Source organism: Leishmania martiniquensis, chromosome 36 (assembly GCF_017916325.1).
Source record: "Leishmania martiniquensis isolate LSCM1 chromosome 36, whole genome shotgun sequence".
In the NCBI taxonomy this organism is placed as follows: Eukaryota; Euglenozoa; class Kinetoplastea; order Trypanosomatida; family Trypanosomatidae; genus Leishmania; species Leishmania martiniquensis.
In genome coordinates, this window is record NC_090171.1 from 1,712,664 (window position 1) to 1,727,216 (window position 14,553).

General features: G+C 57.5%; 3 protein-coding genes across 3 annotated transcripts; all 3 read left to right on the forward strand.

Annotated features, from left to right (window-relative positions):
* Positions 1-2,079: 2,079 nt before the first annotated feature.
* Positions 2,080-3,717, forward strand: LSCM1_00466 (uncharacterized protein; the record flags this gene model as incomplete). Its single annotated transcript, XM_067318117.1, has 1 exon — positions 2,080-3,717. One exon carries the CDS (start codon positions 2,080-2,082, stop codon positions 3,715-3,717), a length of 1,638 nt encoding a protein of 545 aa, XP_067174222.1.
* Positions 3,718-5,476: 1,759 nt separating this feature from the next.
* On the forward strand, positions 5,477-7,933 carry LSCM1_00467 (uncharacterized protein; the record flags this gene model as incomplete). Its single annotated transcript, XM_067318118.1, has 1 exon — positions 5,477-7,933. The coding sequence occupies one exon, from the start codon at positions 5,477-5,479 to the stop codon at positions 7,931-7,933; it is 2,457 nt and encodes an 818-aa protein (XP_067174223.1).
* Positions 7,934-10,437: 2,504 nt separating this feature from the next.
* Positions 10,438-11,664, forward strand: LSCM1_00468 (uncharacterized protein; the record flags this gene model as incomplete). The annotated part of the gene is made up of 1 exon (XM_067318119.1): positions 10,438-11,664. The coding sequence occupies one exon, from the start codon at positions 10,438-10,440 to the stop codon at positions 11,662-11,664; it is 1,227 nt and encodes a 408-aa protein (XP_067174224.1).
* Between the last annotated feature and the right edge of the window lie 2,889 nt (positions 11,665-14,553).

Sequence of the window (14,553 nt, forward strand, 5' to 3'; positions counted from 1 at the left end):
TGCGCACGACGCTGGGCAGCGCGTTTTTTTGCCATTGTTGTTTAGGCCAGTGCCATCTTGCAGTCTTTGCCTGATTAATGCGTTTTATTTGCGTGTGCGTGTCTGCACATAGGTGCGCGCGCGTGTGTGTGTGTGATTCACGTATTTGAACGTTCGCATCACCGATCGCGCGCCGATTCTGCGTGAGACGTATCTCCCTTTCCAGTCCGCTCAGCTGTGACCCTTGGCTGCTATCTGTATTTCGTGCGCCTTCGTGTGCTTTGACGTGCGTGCTATCGTTGAACCCCTCTACTCCACTGTACTCTCTTCCCGATTCGACGCTGTCGTCTGGTGTGGTGGCTTGCACTTCCTTCTTCGCAGTTGCTGTTAAGGCGACCTGCTTTTCCCCCCCTCCCCACCCCCGCGCCTCCTCTCGACCATGCAGAAAGCTATACAGATTTCATGAAGATTCGCCTATTCTTTTTGACAGTGATGTAATGTGAGAGTGCAGTGCTGCGGTTGTGGTGGTGGCCATGGCTGTAAGGGAGGCGAGAAAACGACGGTGACACATGCCGGTGCCTTTATCGAGACGGTCTTTCCCCCGTCACCCTTGTTGACCCCTTGTCTCTCTTACAGTTGCGCATGGTGTAAAGGGGCGCGTCCTTCATGACCCATCCACCATTCAGCTCCATCACGTCTGCTCGTCCCCCTTTTCTGTGTTTTGCGTTGCCTTTCGAGCTCTTTCTGTACATATCGGTGCACAGACCTGTGCGTTTGGCTTTTGCCTTTTTTTTTTCATTGGATGCCGTTCTTCTTTTTTTTCATTTTTCGCTTGGCTGCGTGTCTCTTCATGTACTGCACAGGGTGTGATTGCCGAGTATATCGAACCTCCTTACCTGTGTCTCTCCCTTCAAGAGTGTGCATGTCTCCTCAGGCCTCTTTTTCTGTGTTGACGTTATGCATCGGGTGTGCGCTGCATTTATGTGTTTCATTGTCTCGAGTTCACACCCGCGTACTTTTCCTTCCCGTGAAAAGAGATCATTTTTTTTTTCGGTGGGGAGAGGGGATTGCTCGTGTCGCGCATGTGCGTGTGCGTGTGGTGAACACGTGCGTCGCAGCGTGGGATGCGCACGAGCGGAAGACCTTGTCTCAGCTTTCCCCTCGGCCTCGTATTTGTTTTGCCCCCCCCCCCCCCCATCCCCATCGCGCATCTTGGGCGCACACTAGCGGTGGACTTGCCGCACGATTTTTCAGGAGGCAGAGACATCGAGCGATAGAGGCACCGACACGTACTTCTTGGTGCGCATAAGCGGCGCCCTTCGCCTCACGGAGTCCTCTTTCGAAGTCAATGAGCGCACATCTCTGCCCTCCTCTCCGTCGCACTGCTCTTTGCATGATATGCGCTGGTCGCACCTCTTCTCCTTTCGCCTCCCCTCGTCTCGCTATCATGCCTGTCTGCCCAACACGTGTGCGGGCATCATGACTGGTGCTGTTGTCTGTACCGCATCGTATACGCGCGCCCTTTGTATACGATCTCGCGCCGGTGCCTACATGGATTCGCCGCCTCGAAGAGGATAACGGTTCCGTGCACCGTCATCTGATTCAGTATCTGCAGAAGCACACGCACGCACAAAAAGAGAAGTTGAGAAGTGGAGGAGACACCTCGCTAGCCATCACAGCGTGCGCGCGTCACCGTAACTTTTTTTTTTGTGGTATGTGTGCTCGGTGAGTGTGTCTCTCTCTGTGCCGATCTCAGACCCGTTATTGAAGCCCTCTCTGCTCGACTGTGAGAAGGCTTCACCGCAGCGAAAAAAGGGTCAAAGACACGCAGACGGTCTCCCTCGGTAGCTGTCAGCGAGCGGCATCTTCCCTTGTGGCCGCCACGGCACCGTCTCCTATATGTGCGAAGAATTGGAAGCGGGTGTTCGCTCTCTCTCCCTCTTTCTCTTTTGCATCACACAGCAAACGAATCCTTCCCCACCACGTACACACACACACACACATACACATACACAGTGGTTACTATTGCTGACACCTCCCACGAGAGGGCTGCATCGCGGTATTTTCACGTGCTGCTGGCTTTGCATGCAACGTTTTGAGATGGACAACGGCGACGCTTCGAGCTTGGTGCACGGGAGCGGCGCTGTGGTGCCAAGGATCGAGCTGCATCCGAAACTTATGACTCACCGCTGCGACAGCGACTCACATATCAGCTCGGCTCCCCAGACGCCTCTTAGCTCCCTGGCAGTCCCGACGAACGCGGAGCTGGCGTACGCGGGTGTGACGGCGCAGGATGGCGTGGTTCAGCAGCTTTCTGCGCGCAATCAAAAAGAGTCGCTGATCGGTTCGCGCGGGAGGCCGTCGCCGAGCAGCTCCGGCCTCCGCCCCTTGAAGGCGATCAAGGCTGGTCGAATCACTGACGAGCCGTGGCGTTTGAGAGAGCTGCTCGAGCGGCGAGCGATCAGCGGCACCCCTGCTGATGGGCACCTGAAGCAGCAGCAGCAGCGATCGACGCGCAACATTCCTTCTAGTGGCGTTTCTTGCCTATCCGACGGCGCCGGGAACTCCAATGAGTCGGCTCGGCATCGCCCCAACAGTCATAGCTCCCCTGCGAGCTCTCTATCAAAGCCAAGGCACCCGTATGCGCACGTCACCTCCGTCTTGCACGAGTACTGTAACAACCACATCACCGCCCTGGAGGCGCGGTACAGGGTGGCGCGCAGTCACTCTAGCGCTGCGCTCGCCTACAGTGATGAACAACGGCGCGGTGAGGTCGTGTCTCCCCGCTCGTCGGAGACGGGTTATGCCTCCTCCGCACAAGGTCAGGTATCTGCGCGCCAGATGAGTAAGGTACGGCGATTGTCTTCCGTGTCGTCTTTCAATCGCCTGAACTCGCCGCGGGCGCGTGCGGCAGAGGGGGAGGGTGGCCGTGGTAGCATTCCACGCGCCGCCTTCGACGCACCGCACATTCGCTACGCCGCGGTGGTGAACCGCATGAACAGCCACCGCTCCTCCTCTGCCCGGCTCCGTGCCTCTACGCCGTTGACGTCCAGCAGTAGGAAGGCAGACTTTGTGCCGGAGGTGGCAACGCGAATCCCAGACCGGTTCAAGTACATCCCGCCGACGGAGGATGAGAAGCTCCTCCATCGCGTCGCGACTCTGTCCGCCCTCAAGGAATGGCAGGAGCGAGAGAGGGCGACGTGGGGGGTAGGCCGTGAAGGCACCGGAGCTGGATCGCGCAGCGGCAGGGCAGCCCGAAACCGCGCTCGCACTTCCTCTCAGCAGTCACCACCTTCTTACCGAGCACACGCTGCATCGCACGCTTCATCCGCATCGCAGCTGCAGCACTCCGACAAGGAGAACGGGGCCGCAGATCGTTGGCAGAAGTGGACTGGAAATGCCGCTAGCGCTCGCTCCGGTCAATCGTGGGATTCTTCCACGCCCTTTACACAGCGCCGCGCAAAGATGTCGAGGAAGGCAAAGATTGCCGCCGAGCAGCGAGATGGCCAATCCGCAAACGGGGATGCAGGGGAGTGGGATCGACGGCACCCAACTAAGAGAAAGGGCGCGTTCACTCCACGCAGTCATTCTCGGGGCGATCCTGCCGCGCAAAGCTCGCCACGAAAGTATCGCGAGTCTCCTAGGGTGTCCGACCGTGGTGAGAGCGCCGCGAGCACGAGCAGCTTCCGGTTGAAGTTACTGTTCGACGTGGCGGCGCCTAGCCTGTGCATGGCATGAGCAGAAAGCAGCACAGCCCGTTAGATCCCCTCTGCGCGGGAGCGCGGACATGTGATAGTTTAGACCGCGGAGAAGATTGTAGGCAGGGGCGTTTGCATGTGAGCGCATCTCTCTTCCTCTACCAGTCTCTCTTTCTCTGTGCTATTGTGTAGATATCAGCGTTTCACTTTTGCTGTTTTTATTATTAGTATGACCGTCTCGCTTCTATTGGGTTTGGTTGCTTCCTCACTCCGTCCTCCGCTGCCGCGGGAATAGGAGGAGGGGGAGAGAGGAGGTTGGATGGTGGGGGGACGCCTCTCTCTCTCTTAGAGTGTGTGTGTCTGTTGACCTGTGTCGTGTATATTCTCTTCCTCTTTTCAATTTTGTGTGTGTATGTATCTGTGTGCGTGAGTGTGTTGGGTGACATCGACGTATCATCTGTACGTGAAGGTTTTTGTATGTATCTGTGTGCTCTCCTTCTTTGAGAGCGCTGCGTCTGTGTCGGCGGTCTCTGTTACCCTCCCTCGTTCCTTCCCTTCTGATACACGCCGTTGACATCGCCCGCCTTATCACCATCAAATCGCTCTCTGTGCGGACTCGAATCGCCTTGGCGCCGCCGTCTTACAGAGGCATCGCTTTTTTTCCCTTGATCTTGATCTTCCATCAGCTCCCCTTCTGTTTCGCTTCGCCCTATGCTGGCGCTGCCATTCGGGCAGAAAATGAAAATTCGCAGCCTTGGCACCTACCCTCTCCCACGAGCGCGCGCGGTCGCGCCTGCCTCTTCGGTCTAAGGGGTGTGCTCAGGGCACGCCCCAAGAGGGCCAGACCGGCAGCGTGTGCATATCCCCCGTATCAGCGTCGGCGGGTGTAGAGGGCGCTTTGGCTGATAACGACATGGGACAAAAGGGAAGATATGAACCTTGCCCGGCTCTGTCGTCTACCACCAAACGACTGTGGCGAAGGCCGATGGGCACTTGCCGTCACGCTTTTCCCTTGGTGACGATTTGTTCGCACTGCCTGCATCCCTTTTCCTCGCTGTATGTGTACGCATGCGGCAGCAGAGCTCCCTGACGCTCTTCCTGGACGCCTCCCATTTCTCACTCTCTCACTCGTCTCCTCCCTCTTCTTGGAAGTCCCACAAGACCAAAGTTATTGCCGCTACAGCCGGTCGCACTGTGCGCGCCACATCGGCGAGAGGGGAAGGTACGAACGGTTAGCTAATGCCGCGGCCGGAGAAGCAACATAGGCCTTTTTTTTGGTGTGAGAGAGCAAGGCCATCGCCCCTGCCCTCATCCATAGGCCGCGTATAGGGTTAAGTGGAGGCTGACGAAGGGAGCCACTTGTGCGTGTGTATATATGACCCTATTCTGCTGAGAAGACCAACGGACAGAGGTTCTTTCGAAGATTTCGTCGTTCTCCCCTGTTTTTGCCGCCTTTTCTCTGGTGTCGTCGGGGGGGCTCCGTCCTTCACCATATCCCCACGTCGCTCTCAGCCCGCTTCCTAGCGATACAACGAGGGCAACGAGGGTGGCCGCTGCGGTTTTGTCTCCTGCGCTACTGGGTGCCCGCTATCACGCGATTTCCATCTTGGATGCAAACGGTCGGTGCGCCAGCCTGCGCGCACATGGACGACTCAGGTGACTCTGCTCCATTTCCCCAGCCGAGCACACCGGAGCCGCAGCGCTTCCAATGGCGAAGTGTGGGGTGGTGCCCAGAGAGTGACACCTCACGTACCTGTCTCGACGGGGGTTCTCATCATAACGCAGAGGAGGTGGCGTATATGTCTGCAGACGAGGAGGGCGTGCTGCAAGTGCAGCGCTTTGACCTGGGGTGCTTCCGAGTGGCGCAGCCTCACAATGGCGGTGCGAGCTCTTGTACACCACGAACAGTGCGCCAGCGACGGACGAGGCAGTTCCCGGAGCACGAGCACTTGCATCCTTTTTCAAACTCACTGCACGATGTCCGCGCATCTGTTTCTGCTTTGCAACTATCACCGTGCTCCTTTGTGCCTACCATCAGCGATGCCCCGGTCGTTCGTCGCGTTCGGTCTCTCTCGTGTCTGAGCGGCGATCGATCTGTAGCACCCGCTCGCTACTCCGTCGGGCACGGCGCTGGTGTGGGGGTACCAGGGCAAAGCAGTGACCGGCACACCGCCTCGCTCAGTGGTGCGGCCTCTGCCGTCGCGGCTGCTCGCCCGACGGTACTGTTCCGCTCATCCTTGCCCTCCGCGGCGTTCTCGACGGCGGATCAACATGGCGAGGCCGTTCAGGGGGGCCATGAAGCTGCCGGCGATCTCTCTGCTACTAGAGGGAGCAGTATTTTTGTGTCGCACACGTACGCCGCGTACGCGCAGGCCCTTTCTTCCTCCGTCCCACGTCTGACGCGATTATCGCTCTCCTCCAACGGGTGCAGTCCTGCTGTGCAGACGAACTGGTCTATTGGCCGCCCGACCACGCTGCGCTGCCTCGACACGGACTCGGATGTGAACGACGATCAGGTCGCCAGTCAAGGGGAGGAAGACGAGGACCGCGAGCCATGGTGCGGTGGCTCTACGCAGGTCTGGTGCGGCAGTGAGGTGGGGGCGCCGCTGCCGTGCTTCCATGGAGCAGAGGAGCAATCCGCGGAGACGTTGGCCGAGGCCCCGACCTCCCATACTGCCGGCCACTTACCAAACCACAGGGACCTTCTAGCATCCTCACCGCCCATCGCCTGGCAACCACCGCCGCTGCCCATGCCTTTCCCAGCCTCCCAGCTCGATTTTTCGTCCTGCTTCCAGGGCAGGGCCGTGCTGTCGAGCGGGGCACCTGAGACCAATACTGAAGAGGAAACCAACGATAACGGGGGCAAGGTGACGCGATCGAGCACCTTACCCGCCATAGGCAACGTTGCGTTTATAGAGCTGAGTGGTTCCTTGGCAGACTTGGAGGCTGCTCCGCGAAAGAGCTACATCCGGTCCGACTGCGAAACCCCTCCGAGAAGCGATCTCGGGCGCACCAGGAAGACGACGGGCCTCAAAACGCTCGGCGGCGCCGCTAGCGGAGCGCCTGCAGGTACCGAGCACACGTCCAGCGCGACGGCAGCGGAGTCCATCACGCACCACATCGGGACACCTCTGTGTGCCGACGTCCGTAGTGGGTGCAGTCCCTGCTTTGGGCCAACTTTGGAGTGGCGCAGCCGCATGTGTAGCGCCACCCCGCAGGAACGCGGCGTGCGGGCGGAGGCGCCGAGCCAACTGCGTGGGTCTGAGTATCCCGTGTCCGTGGCAACGGCCGAGGCAGTGGCTGCGCAGCTAGCGCGCATCTCTATTCGCACCTCTCCTACCCCAAAGCGGCTTGCATTTGAAGAGGAAGAGTTGGCTGAGAGGGGAAGCGGTGGCTGCCCACCAACGCTGATCTCGGAGGCATGTACCTCCGTCGACGGCACCGCTGTACGGTGCTCGCTCTGGAATGCCTCTGGTGCTCAGAGGTGTGATAGATTCCCTGCAGTTAAAATGCCCAACAGGGGTGTCGGGAGCCTGAGCAGTAATGGAAGGCGACGGGCCTCTTTGCTCGGCCAAAGTGGCGATGGAGAACCGCTCAGCAACAGCTGCCCCACCGGGCTGCAGCTGCTTCGTTCTCGCAAGCGCTGCCTCGCCGACATGCAAGCGGCAGGCATGGAAGAACGGAATGCCAACGCTCTAGCGGCCCAAGATGCCGGCAGTGCCCATTACGCAGACTATCCAGCACCAGATGGGGTCGCCGGTGTCAGCTTAGCCGCGACTTGTGAGAAAGGAGGAGAGGGAGGCATTGGCGCCGGCGGCGCGGAGGAGGCACTGAAGCGGCAGAGGCGCGAAGAGCAGCGCCGCAAGCGACTGCAGCACGTGCTGCCAGGTGCACCGAGCAGGATGGATAACCTTACGCCAGACCCGGTGCCGGCTCGTTGCGCGGAAGAGGCTCTCTCCTCATCTGCACCGCCTTTGCATGTTCTTCGCGTGCTGCCGACCGGCCAGCTAGCGTGGGGTATTCAGCCTCAGCAAAGCCTTGCCGACTGTGGCGACAGAGCTTCGCGGGGTCAGATGAGCAGCATTGACTTTGCGACGCCGGCGCCCCTGGACACGTCCACAGACCATGGGGGAATACCAGGCAGCTTCTCTCAAGGGTGCCACGGCCGTGGTGTGCTGTGGTCTGTCGGCTGCGATTCACAGATTTTGGCGCCGCTCCCGACAAACGTGCCGCCGCCGCCCTCACGCAAGCCGTAGGAGGAAGGGATGCCGACTTCGGTACTGAAACCAGCACAGCCGCGGAGGGTCCTGACGCGCCTCTCGTACGTGTCTCTTCCTGCTTAGCCACAAGCTCCTGTCTATGCATGTGCGCCAGAGCGCCACTCACTTTCGTCTTTTTCTTCCCTTGAAGCATTTGCGCAAACCTCCTCGAAAACGTGCGCAGAGTCCTCACCAGCCCCCCCCTTTACCTTCTCTCCTCTCCTCCTTCTCCCCCCTGCATGGTGTGCGAGCGCCGTGTGTTAATGGACAGACGCTTTCGTTTCCAGACCCTGTCCCCGTCTGCCCGTCTTCGCCATGTCTTTGTCGAGTCCTTAGTATGCCTTCACCCCTGCCCGCCCCTGCGGCGCATCTTTCATTTTTTTTTTTGAGCGTCCCCTTCTTCGACGATATCGCTGGGCCTCTCTTAGATCTTCTTTCACCGTTTTCATCGCCGCCGCTGCCCCCCTTCCCCTTCCTTCCCTTCCCTAAAGCAAACATACATAGACACATTCACAGAGACACCAGAAGCCCCTCCCTCTCAGCGCTTCCTTTTTTTTTCGCTGTCCTTCTCTTCTGCTCAGTTCCGAGGCAACAGGTACGTAGCATGTGGAGAGGAAGAGGAGGAGAACTGCCCCGCTGTTAGCCCCCTTATCCAGACAAGCCCCTCTTGCTGTTTTCACGCGCCTCTTTTTCCCTTTCCCCTCTGCCCATGCGCCCTCACCGTCGTGTCTCCTCTCTCCTTTCGCCTTTCGTCCGTTCTTGACTCCCCTCCCCTCCCCCGTCACCCTTTCTTGTCCCCTTCGCTCACCGTCTCTTCCTAAATGCATTTGCGTACCGCACCACCGCACCGGCGGCTTCACACCCTCCTCACTCATCTTTTAGCCGCTCAGCGCTGCCCCCCTCGCTCTGTCCCACACACCCCACCGAGTGACCGGAAGAAAGCTGCTTTGCCGTCTAAAAGTATGTACATATGGTGCTAGGGAAGTCTGAAGATGACACTCTGCGCGTGTTTCGGTTGCAATCGTCACGATATTTGTGTTCCTGTCTTTAGTACAGATTTGTACCTTTCGCCTTCCGGTCCTGCTGTGCGTTTATTAGATTTGTGTTCTCGTGAGACGAGGGCGTGAACGTTTCACCTTCACCTTCTCGATCCCGCATCCAATCGGCTCATGCACCCCCATCTTTTAGATTGTAGTAGATGCACAAGATTCACTTGCTTCTTTTGAATCTCTCTCTCTATGTGTGTGTATGTGTCTGTGGTGGTGTACGTGCGCGCGCACTCATGACATCGGGTGCAACCGTTTCTTCCTTTGCCAAGGGACACCCACGCATAGCGCAAAGGGCCCTTCTCTCAAGATGAAGACGCCCTCTCCGTCTCGCCTGCCCTTCCACGTTTCACTCGCTTTCATCTTCAGAGTACTGAACGAACAAAAACGAAGATATCCCAACAACCATGTGCAAGTACGAGAGCGGATTTATTATGGCCGCCATACTGTCTGCCTTGCAGCGGTATCGGTAAGCGAACAAGAGCGAGAGCGGGTAGGCTGCGTGGCTCTCACACCTCCTATTCGTCTGCCTTGCGACGGACATGAGCGCCTTGCTGTTGGCCCATCATATACGTATACATGTATACGCATGTGTATGCGTATATTCATATGTGTGTCTGCGTATTGGCAAAGGGGGGCGGTGCGTAATCTGCCGTAGATTTGCGGATGCAAACGCCTCCGCTGCTTCTCTCATGAGAGTGTTCGCAGCGACGGAAAGGGGAAGGACACGTGCGCGACAGGCAAGGGGCTCAGTGAGCTGTGTGTCACCGCTCCTAGCGGTTTCCACCAAGGCTGGGGTGGTGAAGGGGGCTGTTGCCTATGCGCGCCACCTCCGCTTTTTACTCCTCATCACATCGCACAGCCGGTGCGCTCTCTTTCTGCACATTTTAACGTGTGGGCATCTGTCTCGAAAAACTGATGGAACCCGCCTGTACGTCCGCGAACTCACGCAAGCGCATGCTCATACGCCCTCACATGCCAGTAAAGCATTGCACCCTTCTCGTCCTGCCCCTTGCTCGAGCCTGCGCTTCTCTCCCGTCCCCGATCACCGCCGTCTTTCACATGGAAGCATCGTTTGCCGCTCTCTCTCTCTTTGTGCGTTAGTCCATATTGGCTAGTGAGGAACACCATCCGGCATACAGAGAAGGTTTATCCCCCCCTTCGTCTTCTACGCCGTCCGTGCCCCTCAAGCGCGTCCACGTATTTATACACAGTTACCTCTTTCAAGGCATTATATAGTCATATCTTTGAAGAGAGAAGCAGCGCGGTGTATTGTTGCTGTCTTGGCCTTTTCTATTCTGCCCGTATCAGCCACTCAACGAAATTCTGTCACCTGTGTCGTCTCCCTCTGTGTGTGTGTGTGCCCCGGAAAGCCTCAAGACAGACGCGTTTTTTTGTTTGTTTTCACTGTCGTCTCGCTTCGTCGGCGTAGGCATTCACCGCATACGCCCAGCCATGCTCGCCAACGCTGCTGCGCAGTCGTTGTCTACGGGGACAGGGAGCAATACTGCCGTTTCTGAGTATTTTCTACAGAAGATCCACGAGCTGCGTGCGACGCAGAAGCGTACCCTCGACAACTTCCAGCGCCTTGAAGCCCAGCGTAATGACCTCAATCGACGGGTTCGCCACCTCAAGGAGGAGGTGCAGATGCTGCAAGAGTCGGGCTCCTTGGTGGTGGATGTGGTCAGGGTGATGGGCAAGAACAAAGTACTCGTGAAGGCCGGCTCTGGCCAGGGAAAGATGGTCGTAGACGTGGATAAGACGGTGGACTCCAAGGACCTGACCCCCAACGCCCGGGTGGCCCTCCGTAGCGGCACGTCGGCCATTCACTACATACTACCCACCAAGGTCGACCCGCTTGTGTCTCTCATGAAGGTCGAGAAGGCGGGTAAGGAGTCGACCTATGACGAAATCGGCGGGCTGTCGCGCCAGGTAAAGGAGATCAAGGAGGTGATTGAGCTTCCGGTAAAGCACCCGAAGCTTTTTGAGGCTCTCGGCATTGAACAGCCTAAGGGTGTGCTGCTGTATGGCCCGCCTGGCACAGGCAAGACGCTGCTTGCGCGTGCTGTGGCCCATCACACTGATTGCACCTTCATCCGCGTCAGTGGCGCGGAGCTGGTTCAAAAGTACATCGGCGAGGGTGCCCGCATGGTGCGTGAGCTGTTCGTTATGGCGCGCGAGCACAGCCCGTCTATCATTTTCATGGATGAAATCGACTCCATCGGCTCCTCACGCTTAGAGTCCGGAGAGAATGGGGATAGCGAAGTGCAGCGTACCATGCTGGAGCTGCTGAATCAGCTGGACGGCTTTGAGGCTTCCAAGAACATTAAGGTGATTATGGCTACCAACCGCATGGACATTCTGGACGAGGCCCTGCTGCGCCCCGGTCGCATTGACCGTAAAATCGAGTTTCCTGCGCCAGACGAAGCGGCCCGCTTTGAAATTCTAAAGATTCACTCGCGCAAGATGAATCTGACGCGCGGCATCGACCTCAAGGACATTGCCAAGAAGACGTCCAACTGCTCTGGCGCTGAGCTCAAGGCGGTCTGCACAGAAGCGGGCATGTTTGCCTTACGCGAACGCCGTGTGCACATCACCCACGAGGACTTTGTGCTGGCCGTCGCGAAGGTGATGCACAAAGATCAGGACAAGAACGTGTCTTTGAAAAAGATGTGGAAGTAGAAGAAGAGGACTCCAATGGAAGGCAACTGCAGAGCAGTGTGCCGATGTGCGCAAACGTGGAAGCAAACCGTGTGCGTGTAGGGATCGCATGTACGTCTGCGCCAAGTGCTCACGTGCACATCGCTGGCTAGTCCTTGTCTGGGCCCCATCTGCTGACTACATGGCCTCCTCGCACTTTTTTCCCTCGTATGCTTGTTTGTGTTTGTGTATGTGCATCTGCGCGCCTGTGCCTATTAGTTTGTCGTGCCGCCGGAGACGGTATGCGCGTGTCTCTCGGTGTTGGTCTTCTCGTGAGCGTCACAGTGCCGAGAAGCCGGGAACAAAAAACAAGCGCTGCAGAGAGGGGGTGGCGATGGTGAGCACGAGAAATCGTGTCTCGGGGGAGGGGAGGGGGCGGACTGCGTTGGGGGCAGGTGGGGAAGTGGGCCAGGTGATAGCTTGCGGGCGAGAGAGGAAAGAAATGAATGAAAAAAGTGGCGCTGGCGTCCGCACTGCCGTTCTCTTGTTGACTGCTTCCGGCTGGTAGAGTCGCATCGCGGGCTCGCCGCGTCATCGCCACATAGCGCATCCGTGAGCGAGTGCAGCTGCCGCTTTCTTGTCTACCCTTTACCCCATCTTCCTCTCTCTGAGTCGTACTTTGCCTGTGTGGCCTCCTCTGATCGACCATCTCTTCACCCCTACCCCCCACCTCCCACCAACTGTATCAGCTGTGGCCGTGCTGGACCTGTGCTCTTCTCTGGTGGAAGATGAACGATGCGAATGAACGAGGTGAAAAAAAAGAGCAACATTGTTTCCATTGTGCTACACCCCGTTTTTCTTGGATGTCGGTGGTGCGCACGACTCTCTCACGGGTTGGCTCATGTCGGTGCGCTGAGACGCTCGGCAGCGTTCTGCCAAAGTGAGGGGCGGGCGAGCCGGAGAATCCGCTGCTGTGAGAAAGGAGGAGGTTTGGCGCCCTGCAGTTGCGGTGCCGAGGAGGAATCAAGACCCTTTTAGTCTGGTCTACGGGCGATCGAAGGGGAACACTTCCTTCCTCATTCGCCTCCTCTTCTCTGCTCGCTCACCACACGGTGCAGTGCGTCGTTTGACTTCCTCACGGCCTTCACTGTGCCGCAGCTGATGGCCCACTGCTTCCTGCGCACCTTCAAACGCCCTTTTCCTTCGCTGACCTTCTTACGATCCATTGCGCGTTTCCGTCCGTTTCACCCCCTCGACAACAAATGCGCTCTCCACCACGCTCCCTCCTCTTTCTGCCTCTTCCCCCCTTACCCTCACCCTCCACCTGTACATTATTCCCCCCCTGCACGTCGTGCTAGCACTTCTCAACGCTACTGCGTGTGCCTTCGGGTCTTGGCAGTAGGCTCGGACCACAGACCTCCACAGCGTGTGCGCGCTTTGTGTGCGTGTTTGAATCTGGGAGGAGGAAACGCTCGCCGAAGCCAATACGAGCAGAAAGCGAATTACAGAAAGACAGCAGCAACAGGCGAAACGTAGACTCGAAACAGTCGCTGAAACAGCGGCAAGAGCGACGACGCTCGCGTCAATATTATCTCGGCAACTTTTGTTCGTGTCACCCTCTCTCGTGCGCTCTGGGCTTTGGCTTTGGCGCTCGGCCATTTTTTACGTCTTCCTACTGCCTCACGATATCAGTTGTTTTTTCCTGCTTCTCTTCGCGTTCGCGTGCTGGCCATCGTGTCTTTCAGCCGAGCTAGCCGATCACCCAGCACCCTTCCCAAGTAGTTGCTTACCTGTGTGCCGCTAGCTGCCTCCCCCCTCCCCCCACAAACACACACGCACACACGTGAGGGGGGGGCAACGCGGCAAAGCGATTCGCTCACTAAAAGGGGACGCGTGGGCAGTGACGGGGTTTTCTTTCTTAGGAGGAACACCTCAGCGTTGCGTGGCGTATTTCGCTGTTTGTTTTTCCTCTGCGCATCGGTCACACACCACTTCGGCGCGGGTCTGTGTGTTTTTGTCGTTCGCGGGTGTTTTTTTTGTGCGTGTGCATTCGCTCTCTTTCTGTCTGTCTGTGTGCGTCTGTGAACTGTGGTGACAGTGGTGTGACAGCTCGAGCAACCCATTCCATCGGGCTACTCGCCATCGGCTGAAGACTGTGCGTTCCTTTGAACAGGGAGGGGGGTATGCGTACGCTGTGTGTGCGTGTGTGCGCATATGTATATCTGTTTATGTGAATCAAGAGAATTACTTCACGAGAGAAAGTAAGTGTGCCTGACGCGAGGGTCGATCGACGAACGAAGTGCGCGTGCGTGTGACGTGCCGCCCAAGAGAGGTGAGTGTGCGTGTGTGTGTGTGTGTGCGTATTTTGCTGTACCTCTGTGCACTCGTTAGTTTTTCCATCGGGCTTCCTGTCTCTTTTTCTTTTGCCTCTGCTTCTCAGACTTTACTCCTCCACCTCTTTTTTCCATTTTCTGCTGGGATTTTTTTTTTGCATTCAGCGTGGCGTATTTTACTGTGGTGCTTTCTTCGTGGTACTTGAGCGTGTTGGCATAATCTTGGCTCTCCTTCGGGGTGACTTGTACGTGTGCAGCTCTTGTGTTGTCTTCCTCGGTTTCCTCCTCGTAGTCCTGACCCAATTTTGCGTCCATTTCGCTCGCCAATTCTCTTCTTCCTTCCTATTGAAGAGAAAGCTCTCCCAAACCCTTTGAAGGGCCTCTTCTCTCCCACGGTCAGCCTCTCTGTCGTTGTGCCGCTGCTGCACTGTCGTTGCGGACGGCATCGAGTGGTCATCCTTCACCATCCCTTACTCGCTCACGACGTGCTCATCGTGAGGATCGTGCCTATACCTCCCCGGACACCTTTTACTTCGAGACAGTCTCCCTCTCTTTTGCTTCCTAATTTTGGTCTTTAGCTCTCAATCGTTGGTGCTGA